This window comes from Borostomias antarcticus, assembly GCF_949987555.1.
Source record: "Borostomias antarcticus genome assembly, chromosome: 16".
Taxonomy (NCBI): Eukaryota; Metazoa; Chordata; class Actinopteri; order Stomiiformes; family Stomiidae; genus Borostomias; species Borostomias antarcticus.
The window spans coordinates 7134695-7152275 of record NC_140249.1 but is presented as its reverse complement, the minus strand read 5'-3'; the positions used below and the strand labels follow the sequence as shown (position 1 = coordinate 7152275).

Sequence of the window (17581 nt, the reverse complement as noted above, 5' to 3'; positions counted from 1 at the left end):
TGGGCAGGGCTCTATTAGTGTGTAAACATGTTAAAGCTGAGGCGTAGGTTATGTGTAATGTACCTGACCACAAGTTATGATGAACTGAGCTATGTAATGCTTAAAAAAATACTACTAACAAGGTTTGTGTTTTCAAGTTGAGGTGAGGTTTTTTTTATCAATTAATCTTAATAAAGCAGTGTCAAAGATTTGAACAATTTTGGGGGATTTAATCAGAAAAGGTCCTCCTGCAATCTCCCTCCAGGTAGAACTTGGTGGCGGACTGGATAAGGTTATCTCTTTCCTCCAGGCTGGCGATGTCTCTGGTCCAATCTGGCCATTAGCACCCACCAGATCTCTTGACTCTATCATATCGTAGTAAATTAAACCATTAAGATGTTACAAGAAATCAGTCTCAGATCAACAGCTGTATTTATGGAATTACTGCTAGTACACAAAGTACTAAGTAACATATTATAAAAAAACAGAGTGAATAATTTTTCTAAAATATAGCATAAAACATAACATAAAATATAGCTATTCCTTGATGTGGACCACCTTGTCCCAGGCCCACTCCAGGACACAGCGCAGGGTCACTACACCCTGCCTGATCTAGAGGCATACACACACACACAACACATACAAAGCTCATTTTAGTGACAGTGACTGGTTGGCGGTGTGTCGGTGGTTTGTGTGCAGCCTCACCGTCAATAGTTTACGTAAGAAATAACACACGAGAGGGAGTGTGTGGTTATTGGCACGGCAGTGCTGCGGTCAGAAGCCCTCAAATGTGTTATTGCTTTTATGCAACAGCACTGCAGTCGTTACATTTTTTGTTGTTGAAAAAGATGGGTTTATAGTGTTTGACCATGCAGAGCTCTAAAAGTGATGACAAGTACCTTAAACTGGGTCCTAAAACTGATGGGGAGCCAGTGTAAGGAGTCCAGGATTAGAGTAATGTGACAGGACGTTCTGGACCTAGTCAGTAGCCTTGCAGCAGGGTTTTGGACCATTTATGTGTGTGGAGGGGCATATATGTGCACATGTATGTGTGAGAGTGCACAAAGTTGTATGTGGTGGGGCAGTATAACTGTTCAGGTGTGCAGGGCAGGTGTAGGCCAGTCCTCTGCTCAGGGTGCAGTCAGGGGGCCATCATCTCCACCACGCCGTCCAGGGACTCACCCGCTCTGGAATAAATCTCCCGCTCTGGAACATACAAGAAACACACACACACACACACACACACACACACACACACACACACACACACCACAATGGATAAATCTAAGGATAAATCTGAGACTGCAGACATCCTTGACAGTTTACTTTAATTTGTGTACTGCTATTATGCACTGGCTGTACATGTTTTTTATTCTCCAATAAAGTCTATTAATCAGTCAAACAACGCTGGCCTTTACTACTAGCCCTGTAGAGTAGCAGAGCAGTTATATACAGGAGATAGAACTGGTCCGTCCGTTTCAAATACCTGAGAGCCAGGCATCTGGGCGTGGTACCAGCGGTTGATGTCAAAGACCCCAATGTAGGTGGAGGGTTTTCTCTGGCCATAGGCCTTCACCTGCCAGCTGCAACACCCAATAAAAAACAACCAATAAACAAAATACCACAACATCTGTTAAACAACCCCCTTCAACGCTCTAACTTCCTCCCTTTCCCTCATAATAGGCATCACAGCGTATTTTTAGACTGAGACAATATATTGCATTGTATGTTTTGCTTTCTGAAGTCTCTGCAAATAATGAGGTGGTGATGATTAATTGCAAACTACCAAGAGACACAGAAGCACCAACTGTAACTTAACTTTAATATGTTTGTAATTGTTAAATGTAGACTATTGCTAGCTAATGGCAATCTGCCGGTAGGTTAAGTTTAGGCAAACATTGTATTAGCTATAGGCCTACTGTCTGTAGCCATCATTAGCTGACTAGTGTTCTCAATCTGTAGCTAGCTAGCTGGCAATCAAAGCTGTCTTTGCTAAATGCTTTTATTGAATCTATTTTCTATTAATTATTTTATCTTTTTTATTAAATGCTTTCGGTACTTAATGAGTAAAATAGTTCAAAGCTGGTGTAATATAATAGCTAGATAACACTGTAATATGTTATTAAAAGTAGCCTAGTGCACTTACCGTGTTCTGAAGTGGACCCTCATTCGGACAATTGTACTACCTGAGTCACCGTAGAGGCCAGTGGGCGGTACCTTTCAAAAATTTGCTTATGAGACGCCTGGCGGCGTTTAATAAACGCCTGACGGCGACAGGCGTATTTAACCATAACCGACGCCTGGCGGCGCCAGGCGCTTATTAAACGGCGCGTTGCGAGGATTTGCGCCGTCCAATACGCCGTTTTTCAACGAAAACACGCCTGGTGACGGCGAAAAATCAAGGCGAATTATGACCCATTTGGCGTTCCATACGTGTCAAACGTGCCAGTGCCTTGCTTGCGCAGCAGACGTGTTAGCGGCCGCACGTGTAAGATCAGTTGCCTTTAAATCATAGCTGGTTCTAATCTCGTCCTTGCCCATTGCGAATGCATTCTCAATAAATGGAATTCGCACGTTAAGCAACTTGTTTTTAATAAAGCCTAATATCTGAATGACTCTTTCTTCGCAATTTAAAACAAATGTTCAGATACACGTGTTTCTTGTCAATAGAGGGCGCTGCAGCACCGTCAGCACCAGTTCGAACAGCCACAACCTATTTGAAAATGTAGCGATAGTGGAGATAAAACGACACATATCTAGGAAAAGTTATGCAAGGAGGGTCCTGGAATTTGATTGAGTGCAAATAAATATTATTAATTTTTATTCAATATGGACAAATGAGCCCCGCTCGCAGCTTCTAGTGCCTGCTGACTTAACACGAGCGTGCAAACGTTACATGCATGTGCGCAAAAATGGCACGGCACTTTTTACACGTCACCCTCTGAGAATGCGAGCGACTCGTAACGCGTGCGTAGGCGTATATGCACGCCTATTAATCAGCTCGCCAAAGTACCTTTATACACGCAATGCAGGCGACGAAAGCACTGAGTGTTTGTTACGCTGGCATGAATCACACCCCATATACACACACACACACACACACACACACACACACACACACACACACACACACACACACACACACACACACACACTACATCAAACGGCACAAACAGTCTGAGCCTACAGCTATAGTAGTCTAGTATGTACTTTATACATACTGGAATATGTAGAGAGTGGGTCGTATGCCCACCTCCTTTGTTCTCTGTAAAGCGCATTGTGTTGCCTCTGGGTATGAAATGCGCTATACAAATAAAGCTTTGATTGATTGATACAACAGGTTGTTCTGACCTCGCAATCTGATTGGTTAAGAGCCGTTGTATATTCACGATATACCACGGGCAAAGCCTCTTTACCATTCTATGTGACATATTACTGCGCCAATTATTACTGCCTGTAAAAACGTTAGTTCCATTGTGTAACCGGCTGTTGGTTACGTTATGGTTTCTCCTCAAGAAAAATGGAAACATTCAATGTAAATTTTGAGTTGTTCTATCCGTCCTGTAGCCTACCCCTCTGGTTTATCGTCACCAATTGTGCAACTCGCAGATACACAGCAAAGGTAGGCTACACTTCGTTCATGGCTAGCTAGGTTGGTCAGGAGTATTAGTTTTGGCTTTTTGGCTCATTGTTCATCACTTTGAAACTCCATGGCAATGTGATAGTTTTATGAACTAGCTTTCTTGATGGAGTTCAGTAAAACCGATATTAAGACACTGAAATAGTGGGTATTCATCCCATAAATGTTTCCCTATGATGGAACCGTTGTATAAAAGCATTAACTCACTCGAAGGTTGTGGTATATGGCCAATATACTGTACCACGGGTTGTGCTGGTCGATGGCACTGTGCAATGACGGCAGTGCAACCTGTGGGCCGTGGTATATTGGCCCTATACCACACCGTCTCATGAGTTATTGCTTCAATAGTGTAAACTGGTGTGTGGCCGCCAGTGACTGTTCTTCTTCTGTCCTGACTGTTCTTCTCAGTCCCACTGGGAGGCTCAGGGAGTGGACTACTTTCTCTCACACACACGCGCCACATGCACACACACACAAACATACACAAATATATATATATAGTACATCTGAACGCACAGCTGCACAAGCGCTTACCTCTGTGACGGCGAACATCCTCTTCCCACAGGGCACCACCTTGTACCACTTATCGTGCAGCATGTCCATGGAGCCGTCCGACTTGTAGCGACTCACGAACTCCGACACGTTCCTGGTGAGGGGAGAGCCCTGGGGCAGGCCGATCCCATAGCCTGGAAGCACACACGGACACACGCGCGCGCGCACACACACACACACACACACACACACACACACACACACACACACACACACAGTTCATGCTATTTAACTATGTTCAGAAGCGTCTATTGAAGTGTTGACTGTGTGACTACTCTACTAGCTCCAGAGCTAAAGCCTGCTACCACTTGTGGTTCTCCAGCACCGGGGGTCAAGGGGTCAGCATTGCGCCGTGTGGTAACAGCGCCCCCCTATGGTAACGGCTGGGTGAGGCAGGGATCGAGCCGCCAACCTTCTGCCGCGGGAGCCCAAACGTCTACCGCTACATCAAAGAGGGAAAGTTCCCCGCGATCCGGGGGGACAACCCGTCCCAGGCTGTCCAGCTGCTGCAGCTCACCTGCCAGAGAACAGCAGGGGCTCGCGTCCCTCCGTCACACTCTGTCCGTCCCCTCCTCCTCTCCATCCCTCCGCTTATCTCTCCGTCCGCCCCCTCCTCCTCCTCTCCCTCCCTCTCTCTCTGTCCACCCCTTCCTCCTCCTCCTCTCCATCCCTCCCTCCCTCTCTCTATCCGCTGCCCTCCTCCTCTCCCTCCCTCTCTCTCTCTCTGTCCACCCCTTCCTCTCCTCCTCTCCCTCCCTCTCTCTCTGTCCACCCCTTCCTCCTCCTCCTCTCCATCCCTCCCTCCCTCTCTCTCTCTATCCGCCGCCCTCCTCCTCCTCCTCCTCCTCCTCCTCCATCCCTCCCTCCCTCTCTCTCTCTCTATCCGCCGCCCTCCTCCTCTCCGTGTCCCGGACGGCAAGCCAGTCAGACGGTATCCGTACGTCCCCTCCCTCTCAGCCCTCCTGTGTTTCCCTCGGACCGGCGGTGAAATACGAGCTGGCAGCCTTGTCGCTTGTTTGCACTTTTGATCACGACCGCCAATTCAATCGCTGAGCTTAAATTCCTGAAATGCCACTGCTGTCCCCCCGCCCCCAAACACACACACACATGCACGCACACACACAGTGTCTTTCTGTCTCTCTCTCTCTTTCTTTCTCTATCTCTCTCTATCACACACACACACAAATATAACTCTTGCCAGCCAGCCACCACCGCGCCAATATCAATTTGGCCGTAACAACAACAGCCGAGCCCGTGCTTGCCTCAATTCAAGCGAGACACACTGTTCCGTCTGACTGGGAATGCATGGAACACACACACACACACACACACACACACACACACACACACACACACACACACACACACACACACACACACACACACACACACACACATACGCTGACAGAGCTTGGCGGTAGTGTTAGTAATGTTTTTTGTCTGAGCTGTAATGAACAACTCTGCTTCCGGCGGGGAAAAGAGACCAAACGCCTCTTCCCGGCCTCGTCCTGCGCTGGCCCGACCGGGAGCACTTCCTCCCCTCATACCTCATCTTCCTGTCTCTCCTCGCACCTCGCCCTCCTGTCCCTACCTCACCTCTTACTCTCCCCGAATAACCCTCTCCCCCTCTCCTCTGCCCCTCCCTCCTCCCCTCTCCGTCTCTGAGTCGGGGTGAAGGTTGTTCCTGATTAGGTGACCGTCTTGGCAGAGTCTTTTATCACTCGCTCAGCAGGATGACACTAACTGGCACAGGGCAGAGGAAATCCCTTCACCTGCTCTTCTACTCCTTCTCCTCCTCTTCCTCCTCCACCTCCTCTATCTCCCCTCTCCTCCTCTTCCTCTTCTCCTCATACCTCCAACCGTTCCTCTATCTTTCTCTCTCTCTCTCTCTCTACCTCTATTTCTCAGATGATGGGAGTGTCTATTTTATTTATATTTTATTCTAGTCTATGCACACGCCACACAGTCAAAAAAGTGAACGTGTGACAAGATAACCGTGTCTGGGAAACAGCCGATCCATCACCTTCTCCGCCGTCGAGTCGACAACGTCCCTCTACACCGGAATGCCAATGAGGCGTGCTTGTTATCCGAGCGATCTGTCTGCGGCCGATTACATCTCATGCTGGAGCGAACCGCCCCGTAGCTCGGCTCCTCCCTTCTCTGCTGCCCCGTGAGGCGAAGTGAACGGGATATTACGGAGGACGGAGGCAAATCAATGGCACAGAACATTTAGCGGGGCTGGTCAGAGTTCGTGTTTTCCCCTGTGTTGATGTTGTGCTCTCTAGCATATGTCAAAATGTTGCATCTAAGGTTGCATCTTCGTAAGCAGACCTTGGCATTGCATCCTCTTCAGTGGCTTGTTATGGGTTCCCTGGGTGTGTGTGTGTGTGTGTGTGTGTGCGTGTGTGTATGTATGGGCAATTGAAATGGCCTCCACCATGTCATGACATCAAACAGTTTGAATCCACCCTGCCCATCCAAAGTGTTGGGCCTGGCCTTGTCTGTCAATGAGGTGTGTGTGTGTGTGTGTGTGTGTGTGTGTGTGTGTGTGTGTGTGTGTGTGTACCAGTCCGCTGCAGTCAGGCTGTACACAGGGTCAGGCAGGCTGTCAGTCATGTAGCCCTATCTTTACTCCCAGCTCTAACCCTGGAGACACCCCTCCAGCCCTAACTTCCTCCATCTCTACTCTACATCCTCCATCTCTACATCCTCCATCTCTACATCCTCCATCTCTCCTCTACATCCTCCATCTCTCCATCCTCCATCTCTACTCTACATCCTCCATCTCTCCTCTACATCCTCCATCTCTACATCCTCCATCTCTACTCTACATCCTCCATCTCTACATCCTCCATCTCTACATCCTCCATCTCTACATCCTCCATCTCTACATCCTCCATCTCTACTCTACATCCTCCATCTCTCCTCTACATCCTCCATCTCTCCTCTACATTCTCCATCTCTACATCCTCCATCTCTACATCCTCCATCTCTACTCTACATCCTCCATCTCTCCTCTACATCCTCCATCTCTACATCCTCCATCTCTACTCTACATCCTCCATCTCTCCTCTACATCCTCCATCTCTACATCCTCCATCTCTACATCCTCCATCTCTCCTCTACATCCTCCATCTCTACATCCTCCATCTCTACTCTACATCCTCCATCTCTACATCCTCCATCTCTACATCCTCCATCTCTACATCCTCCATCTCTACATCCTCAATCTCTACATCCTACATCCTCCATCTCTCCTCTACATCCTCCATCTCTACATCCTCCATCTCTACTCTACATCCTCCATCTCTACATCCTCCATCTCTACTCTACATCCTCCATCTCTACATCCTCCATCTCTACTCTACATCCTCCATCTCTACTCTACATCCTCCATCTCTACATCCTCCATCTCTACTCTACATCCTCCATCTCTCCTCTACATCCTCCATCTCTACTCTACATCCTCCATCTCTACTCTACATCCTCCATCTCTACATCCTCCATCTCTACTCTACATCCTCTATCTCTCCCTTCTCCATCTCTACCTCCTACATCTCTTCCTCCTCCATCTCTACTCTACTTCGTCCATCTCTACATCCTCCATCTCTACTCTACATCCTCCATCTCTACATCTTCCATCTCGACATCCTCAATCTACATCCTCCATCTCCACTCTACAACCTCAATCTCGACATCCTCTATCTCTACTCTACATCCTCCATCTCTACCTCCTACATCTCTACTTCCTCTATCTCTACTCTACTTCCTCCATCTCTACTCTACATCCTCCATCTCTACATCCTCCATCTCTACATCCTCCATCTCTACTCTACATCCTCAATCTCTACATCTTCCATCTCTACTCTACATCCTCAATATCTACATCCTCTATTTCTACTCTACATCATCTATCTCTACTCTACATCCTCAATCTCTACATCCTCTATCTCTACTCTATATCCTCCATCTCTACTCTACATCCTCTATCTCTACATCATCTATTTCTACTCTACATCCTCAATCTCTACATCTTCTATCTCTACTCTACATCCTCCATCTTCTATCTCTACTATCCTTACATACATCCTCAATATCTACATCCTCTAGTTCTACTCTACATCCTCTATCTCTACTCTGCATCCTCAATCTCTACATCCTCCATCTCTACTCTACATCCTCAATCTCTACATCCTCCATCTCTACATCTTCTATATCTACTATCCTTCAGCCCTCCAGCCCTAACAGTCCTCTCTCACCATCCTGGCTGAGTCATGCCTCTTAGTCACCAAACACTGCTTGGCTAGAGGCTAGGAAGGGAAGATTGCATTTCTCTGCCAAGGGTAAGAACATGGTGGGCATTCCAAAATCATTGCTTGTGTGTGTCACTTTGTGTGTGAATTTGTGTGCTTACCTTCTATGGCAAATGGTTTTCCTACTGTGAGTAATTTGCAGTCTGCGTCGATGGAAACCTCGAAGTCCAAGAGTGCTTTATCCATGATGAAGGCATCCAGTGTGGGAGGATCTGTCCTTCAACACAAACACACATGCACGTACACACACACACACATTCATGCACGCACACACGCACGCACACACACGCATGCACACACACACACATACACACACACACATGCAGACACACACACCCACCCACCCACACACCCACCCACACACACACACACACACCCACACACCCACACACCCACACAAACACACACACACACACACACACACACACACACACACACACACACACACACACACACACACCACAGGAGTTAGGACTGACCAAACCTTGACACCTCCACACACCACCCGCACCCAAGGACAGGCCTGTAGAGCCAGGTAAGGTCAGGTGTTCCTGTAAGCAGTAGTGGTTCTGCCTCAGCCTGTATTGAGAGGAGAGAGCCTCATCACTCATGTTTATCATTCAGTGTGACTTTGGCATTCAGAAGTGCCGTTAGCCTCATCTTCTACATTGAACTTTGTAAACAAACACAACATTAGTAAACACACCCTGTAGCTGCTTGATAAGACGCACACACACCACTGGAGAGTCTTGATTCAGGCAACCTTTCCAGACCCTTAACCTCAGTTTCTATTATCTGAGCTCCACACGCACACACACACACACACATGCATATATGCGAGTGCACACACACACACACACACGCACACACATGCATATATGCGAGTGCACACACACCCACACACACACACACACACACACACACACACACACACACACACACAAACGCTTACTGGACAAGCTGATAAAATTACCCAGATCTACTTGTTATTCTCTTCTGGCTGCATATTCACAATAACATTGGAGCTGACTTAATAAAGTCTTTGATGTGATTGAGAGCGAGAGAAGAAGAGCTAACTTTCATTCGTTCAGTTATTAAACCTGACAGATGTGAAGGAGAGGAGAGAGAGAGGAGAGAGAGAGGAGAGGACAGAGGAGAGGAGAGATGAGACAGGAGAGAGGAGAGAGGAGAGGAGAGAGAGGAGGAGAGAGAGGAGAGGAGAGATGAGACAGGAGAGAGAGGAGAGGAGAAGACAGAGGAGAGAGGAGAGATGAGACAGGAGAGAGCTTTCTTTGGAGACAGAGATAGGGAGGGAAAGGGATAACCCCTTGCTTGGAGTGTGTGTGTGTGTGTGTGTGTGTGTGTGTGTGTGTGTGTGTGTGTGTGTGTGTGATCTATTTTTCCAGAACTGGGCTCCTGTTTCACCTCTGTGAAATCTAGTTTTAGCCTACTGAAACATTACAGGCTATAGGCTAGCCTACTCTTCTTCAATTAAATCATATTGACACTTTGCTAAGTAATAAGCTGTAAGGACAGGCTGAACTACTTTTTTGCACTGGCAAACAGTGTGTGACAGCCCTGCTCAACGCGTGCAAATTGGCTGCCGCTGAGTTGTTGGGAAACATCAAGAATAGTCATGCATCTTAGCTTGCATAGTTTGAGAAACATCCTCAATTTTTCTAACTAGCACTTGTTGTAGAAACCTGGGAATCCTGTTTTTAGACTAGTCGTGTAATCGGTTAAAAAACCACCATCTAGTCATCAGTGAAAATAGTCGCTGCGCACATCCCTATAGTGTACTGTTTTTTTTTGCTTCCCTCTGGAATATGTAGAGGTGGGTCGTATGCCCACCTCCCTTGTTCTCTGTAAAGCACATTGTGTTGCCTCTGGGTATGAAATGTGCTATACAAATAAAGCTTTGATTGATTGATTGATTGATTGATTGATGTTTACACTACCAAAGCAAGTGTGAAATAAAACAAAGAATGTAAATAATGAAAGATGCTGTGTAGTAGAACAAGGACTGTGTGTTAGGGTTACAGAGCTGTGTGTGATATATACAGATAAATAAAGGTCATTGCAGTTTGACAAATACAAATAACAGAACGGAAAAAACTGCAACATTTTCATTTAATTTTAGCAAATGTATTTAAGGGTATCTGTTCTGTTTGTATGTGTACTGTACGTGTGTCTATGCACAGAGATCAGCAGGGTGCACAGAATGCATGCTGGGATACGCAGATGATTGACAGTCTTCTTTATGGCAGGTGTATTCCGCTGCATAACCTTTTTCTGTCACAACAGCTCACGAATCCTGCTGCTGTGTTGGCACATTACTCTACTTCACCCAGCAGATATGGAAGTTTTTTGTATTATTAGTCATGTTTTCAAAGTCTTTTTGGGGAGGTGTTTAATCTGTGGGAAACTTCTGATGTCTTGGTACACTTGGCAGGTAGTTAAAAAGTGCAGCTCGGTTTCCACCTCTTTTTGTGTGCAGTGGGTGCCCAGTCTCTACGGAGCTGGGTCTGCCCATGGCGGTCTCTCTCCATGGCGAGGCTGTGCTCACTGAGTCTGCACATAGTGTCATAGAAATTGTAGTTTCATCACCTCCTTTTGTATTTCACCACCTCCCTCAACCTTTCACATAGCTGTGCTAACCTAATACATGACAGGATGACCTCCAGGAGGTCAACACACCTTGACGTTGTCTACTCCAGAATAACCATCCTTTGTCTCTTCAAGAAATTACCGCCTTTTCTCATGTCACGTGTCTGTATTCTCGACCACTGTTGATGACGCCTGCCATTTAATACGTACAATGGGTTAGCCAATCATATCCTGGAAGCGCCATACCTGTGTTTTGCTTGAATATAAGGCCGCGCTGACCAGGAGGCGGTACTTCTTTGGATACCACTCATGTGCGTTGTCCGGAAGTCCTTGCGCTCGTATGTTTTCTCAATAAACCAGACTTAACCTGTTTGAGCTGTGCTCACTGAGTCTGTACATAGTCAAGGACTTCCTTAGTTTTGGGTCTGTCACAGTACTCAGAGTTAGCATTCCAATTTGCTCTGGTTTTTGGTTGACTCTCCAATCTGTCAGATAGTTTTCTTTTTGTTTTCTTATAATGTGGTTTAGTCTAGCGGTGTTTCTGTCTGGTGGTTCTGCTTGTGTTTGTGAACTGAGTCCTAGAAGCAGCTGGCTGAGGGGGCGTCTCTCTGCAGTCTCTCTGTAGTTGAGGGCTTTGTTGTGGAGCGTGTCTGGGTCACTTTCCTTTAGGCGGTTATAAAAAGTCTCTCTCTCTCACTCTTTGATTTGTCAGTCCCCTGTGGTTTCATGGCCTTTAGGAGGTGTGTGTGTGCGTGCGTGTGTGCGCGCGCATGTCTTACTTCAGCATGGACACTCCGTCGGGTGTGGTGGGCTGGTTGAAGCGTCTCATGTAGTCGTGCATCTCTGGGAAGCTCTTCTTCATGTAGTCCTCCGCGCTGCTCTCCCTGACTGTGCCGAATCGGAAGCCCAGGGACGGGTGGTGGAGCTGGGGGAGGGGGGAGAGGGATGGAGGGGGGTGTTAGCCCAAATCCTCAGGTCCTCAGCCTCAGATCAACGAATCTTGATCATCTTATTTTTGATCTCTGAAATCCCTCAGAGGTAAAGTACGCGATGCAGGAGCAATTTCCTACTGCCCTCAGCTGTGAGATTGGCTACTCCTGATTGGTCTAAATCCCATGCCACGAATGGACACACACACACACACACACACACACACACACACACACGTTACACTTGCATTACATTATAGTCATTTAGCTAACGCTTTTGTCCAAAGCGACTTACAATAATTGCATTTAACGTAGGAAAAGCCAATGTACTACTACGTGCCAGAACTCACAAGTGCATCTCCTTTCTAAAACTAGTGACTGAGCATAATTTAGTGCTGAAGACAAAGTACAAGATTAGTAAGCTAAAAATATAATAGGTGCTTAAGAGGATCGTGGTTGTACTTCCTGAACAGGTGGGTTTGAGCCTGCGGCGGGGGCAGCGACTCTGCTGTCCTGACGTCAGTGGGCAGTTCATTCCACCACTGCAGGGCCACGACAGAAAAGAGCCGTGAATGTGTTGATCAACCGCACGGGCCTTGGAGTGACGGGGCAACCAGTCGTCCCGAGGTAGCAGACCGTAATGGTCAGAAGGGGTTTCTAGGGTTTGACCATGGCCTGGAGGTATGAGGGAGCTGTTCCTTTCATTGCCCTTTGTGTGTGTGTGTGTGTGAGTGAGTGCGTGTGTGTGTGTGTATGAGAGTAAGTGAGTGAGTGAGTGAGTGAGTGTGTCTATGTGTGTGTCTGTGTGTGTCTCTCTGTGTGTGTGTGTGTGTGTGTGTGTGTGTGTGTGTGTGTGTTTGTGTGTGTGTGTGCATGTGTGTGAGTGCGTGAGTGTCGTGTGTGTGTGTGTGTGTGTGTGTGAGTGCAGGCCTGAGTGTGTGTGTGTGAGTGTGTGTGTGTGTGAGAGAGAGAGTGAGTGACTGTGTGTGTGTGTGTGTGTGTGTGTGTGTGTGTGTGTGTGCAGAGATGCTGCCAGGCATTTTGGGCCCCATGAAAAGATATGACATTGTGCCCCACCAGCAGTATAGGTTCAATTTGAACATTGTGAGGACACAATAAGCGAGGGGTCTGGGGCTCCTCCCCCAAGACATTTTGAGGTCACACTGAATTTCCTGCATTCTGGTGAATTTTTGTGCACAAGTTTTCTGCATCAGTTTACAGTGGAAATGTGTTTATTTAAAAGAAAACTCTAAATTCAGGCACCAGATGACACTTCAAAATATAATGGAATGCATTAAGGCTCTAAGGTATTTTGTATTTCTTTCAAATATTATTCTCCACTAGCCTACCTTTCTCATTTAATATTCTGGCCTGATGAGTCAACAGCCATAGGTATGAATCGTAGCCAGCTAGCTAGCCAGCCAGCTTGGCCATATACAGTAGGCAGGGATTTTCCTGCATAGAGGATTTTTTGGCACAAACCAAAGAGATATTAGCCAGAGCCAAAGGAAAATCACTAGTACCAATTTGATAGCTTGTTTCAAGTGCAGCCCATCCCCCTTTCTTGCATTGTCCATGGTTTGGACCACTAGTAATCAAGATCATTAATAGACAGGTTATCAGTATCTTTAACATTTTCTTCATATCCATTGTGTGTCATGTCAGGAGATTTCCAGTGATTGTGAAAAGTGAGCTCAGTCAGAGTGACAGCAAATAATATAAGCCTATATATGCTGGGCTACTCAACATAAAACGGAGGTTTCCCCAAAAATTGTCTGCGCATCACCCCCCAAAGACCCGTTCTGAGCCAGGAAAAACCCTGTATAGGCAATGTTAGGGAAATGTTACCAGTTTGTTATCTAACTATTGCTAACCAGCATAAAGTTACTAGCTTATGTAAATCTCAGCCAGTCGCAAACCATCAAACCTGCCATACAAAAATGTATTTGGAACCAGATTTTTCTTTAGGAAGCTGAGACATGCTCCACACCAACACTCCTCATAATTCACTGCTAGCAAGTCCTGTTTGCGTCACAATTGGAAGCAAAACCGAACCATTTCTTTTAAATAGAGAGATGTTTACTCTGGATGTTTACTTTTTGCCAAAAACAAGACAAGAAACCTTTAGTTTTATCAGTACATTGTAAAATAACTTCTATTAATGATGATGATATTGGAAAAAAGTGTACAAATGTTCTAATATTTTTTAGGGCCCCTGTCAGTCACAGGCCCTTAGAATCATCCTAACTTTTCTCCCCCATACCGCCGTGGTGTGTGTGAGAGAGTGAGTGTGTGTGAGTGTGTGTGTGTCAGTGTGTGTGTGTGTGTGTGTGTGTGAGTGCAGGTGTGAGTGTGTGTGTGTGTGAGAGAGAGAGTGAGTGAGTGAGTGAGTGAGTGAGTGAGTGAGTGAGTGAGTGAGTGAGTGAGTGAGTGAGTGAGTGAGTGAGTGGGTGTGTGTCTGTGTGTGTATGTGTGAGTGAGTGAGTGAGTGTGTGTGTGTGTGTGTGTGAGAGTGTCTATGTGTGTGTGTATGAGTGTGTGTGCGTGTCTAACCTTGTCATCGTGTACTCCAGACACCTCTTCGAAGGTCTTATCTCCCACCATGACGGCGGCCAGGTTGGCAGTGTAGCTGGATAGAACCAGGAGGCAGAAGATCGCCCACAGGTTCATCAAGAAACGCCCTGTCCAGCACTTAGGAGTCTGCACACACACACACACACACACACACACACACACACACACACACACACACACACACACACACACACACACACACACACACAGTAACTGTAGAAGACTGGGTTAGTTAAAACAATATAATTCAGTTGATTAGATAAATTAAATTAGAGCCCATGAAGCTGCTTGTGACACTGGAATGAATATAAAGAGGGAGATGAGGATGGAAGAGAAAATGAGAGAATTATCACTCTGTGAAAGGGAGGAGAGAGAGAGTAAGAAAGAGAGAGAGAGGGAGAGAAAAAAAAGAGAATAATATCCCTTTTTCTGTCAGCCTCCCGGAGTGTGGCTAACTGCCTTGTTTACACAATCTTCTCAACACAGAGGACACAGACTCCCCGTCTTTAATATCATGTTGCTTGTCCTCCCCCCCTCTCCTCTCATTCTTTCTTTCTTTCTCTCTCTTTCTCAGTCTTGTGCTCTCTCTCCCCCCCCCAATCTCTCTCTCTCTCCCCCCCCCTCTCTCTCCCCCCCCCCCCCCCCATCTCTCTCTCTCTCTCTCCGTCCCTAGCCTGTACCTTGGTGGCCACGGTGCGTCCGAACAGGATGGCGTAGCAGAGGTTGAGGGCGGAGCTGTAGGAGAACACGCGGAGGCGGTTCCGGCCGTGCGGCGTCATGCCGTAGGGGCTGTTCCACTCGTACAGCGTGAGGAAGAGAGCGGTGAGATGGAGCGTGACGAAGATGCCTACCCACATGGACCAGTGGAGGGGCCACATGAAGGCCCCGATGGGGGCCGCCGTGTCACGGCTACGCACCTTCAGGGTTTGGGGGGGGGGGGTGTGGAGGGGGCGGGGTTGGATAGAGGCATATGCTTATTACACACACACACTCACAAAGGTGTACACACACACACACACACACACACACACACACGGCTATAAATGATTCTCATGTGGACAAAATCTAGCCAGGTAAACACACACACACACAAACATATGGACACACACACACACACACACACACACACACACACACACACACACACACACACACACACACAGACACACGACAATACACAACTACTCTCATTTGGACATAATGGCACTCATGTATCAACGGAGCGCAGATCCGAGCGCAGATCATATCGCACAAATGATCGTACGACAGCGTCCACATGTGATCTATCAAACATTCGTATGCCGCCAATCCCATCGTAGGAATGATCGGGCGTTGATAAATGCGGCGGATGAAATCAATTGTAATTAGAATATCACGCCCCTATATATTCAGGTTTCAGAGGCCTCGCCTCTAGAGTTTACGACATGGAGAGGCGTAATATGGCAAAAAATAGGAATTTCTTTGAGGTGGAAATCGAGGTTCTAACCTCTGAAGTGCAATCCAATAAATTGGTTTTGTTTGGCAGCCTGAAAAACGGAATTAAAGGTGGCCGGAAAAATGCCGTATGGCAAGAAATTACCGCTAAGATGAACAGTCTTTCTGTCGTCAATCGAACTCCACCAGAGGTAAATTTCTAATTTATCTTTGACATGTGCAGTAGGTAAAACATGATTGCTCATATTACTATCATTTACATGTAGGTGGAGAAAAAATGGTCAGATTTGAAGCTGGGTCGGAGGTCGGATGGCTGTCTGTGGGGGCTGCGCTGGGCACGGCTCTCTGGGCACGAGCTCGTCTGGCTCCACGGGAGCATGGTGTGGAACTCTGCTGTCCTGCGCAATATGATGCAGCCAGAATGATGCTGCAGACCTTCTCTGGCGTGTACAGCAGAGTTCCTCCCGCGGGTCCCAGACAGAGCCATCTCCCCTTCAGCGACGCTCCACGGTGCCCCGTGTGCGTATGTGCGCACCGTTGTACCTGCGCCCCTGCTCTGTGGCAGGGTTGGCCTGTGGGGTCACCAGGTAGTCCGTAAGGGCATAACCTTGGTCACCTAGCACATGAATCACATCGACATGTTAAGTCACTTGAATATTTGAAAATGTATTTGAACGCAGTAGTGGGCCTGCTTACCGAGGAGACGACTGCGTCCCTGCAGCGCACCCTCCTGTAGCCGTGTCCCCAGGCTGCTGTTTTGCAGGATAAAGGAGTCGTGCGTCCCCACAGGCCACCGGGCCACCACGTTCAGCAGGGATAGGCTGGCATCACAAACCACCTGCACGTTGATGGAGTGATTTTTTCACGTTGATGAGTGTTTTTACGATTGATGAATGCATCATGAATCATTCACAGATGGAGGCCTTAGACGCACATGGGTGCAGTCAATCGCACCAATCACATTTGGAAACCCAGCAATCTCATAAAATTCTCTCTTAATCACAGTTTGCTGGGCATCATTGTACGGGAATGTGATGTACCGGTGAGTGAGGGACTTGATAGCCTCCAACACTGCCGGCATGGTCCTGCTGATGGTTGACTGTGAGATGCCAGACCTATCCCCCATCTCCCGCTGAGAGGACCCGGTGGCCAAAAACCCCAAGATGGAGAGCACCTGCACTGGCACAGGTACTGCATGAGACCGCTGGGTTTCCCTCTTTAAATGGGGCTCCAAATAAGGACATGCCTTGGGAGACGAAAGCCTGTTGTCACTCTCCATGAAGAGATCGTTGCGGTCCCTGAAAACCCTCTTGCGTCTTAGGGGCGCGTAAAGCTCCTCTAACAGTGCCAGGTCTGCCATTGCTGCGATTTCATGATTGTCGCTTGTTTAAATAGGCTAGTTGACTGAACGTCATCTAATTGTCACATTGGCAATCAACTACCCATTACTTTTCATTGGGTGATTTTAATTGCTTATGTCACCAGTAGACTGGCCTGCTAACAAGTAGGCTATTTTAAAATGTGAACGAAGCTGATTTTAGGCCCACGCCAAC

General features: G+C 47.2%; 1 protein-coding gene and 1 long non-coding RNA gene across 2 annotated transcripts in view; both read right to left on the bottom strand.

The window, feature by feature from the left end:
• LOC311319509 (glutamate receptor ionotropic, NMDA 3B-like) overlaps positions 1-17581 on the bottom strand; it is a gene marked incomplete at both ends in the record, with an annotated part of 68839 nt that overhangs the window by 7083 nt on the left and 44175 nt on the right. The window contains 5 exons of the mRNA XM_084451068.1: positions 4154-4305; positions 8586-8701; positions 11871-12016; positions 14574-14720; positions 15275-15511. Of these exons, the coding sequence (XP_084307194.1) occupies positions 4154-4305; positions 8586-8701; positions 11871-12016; positions 14574-14720; positions 15275-15511 (798 nt within the window). The remainder of the gene's footprint in view (positions 1-4153; positions 4306-8585; positions 8702-11870; positions 12017-14573; positions 14721-15274; positions 15512-17581) is intronic.
• LOC311319351 lies at positions 1075-2147 on the bottom strand. The gene is made up of 3 exons (XR_014630828.1): positions 2126-2147; positions 1466-1562; positions 1075-1185 (listed from the first exon to the last, which is right to left on the bottom strand). It is a non-coding gene; the product is annotated as an uncharacterized lncRNA (long non-coding RNA).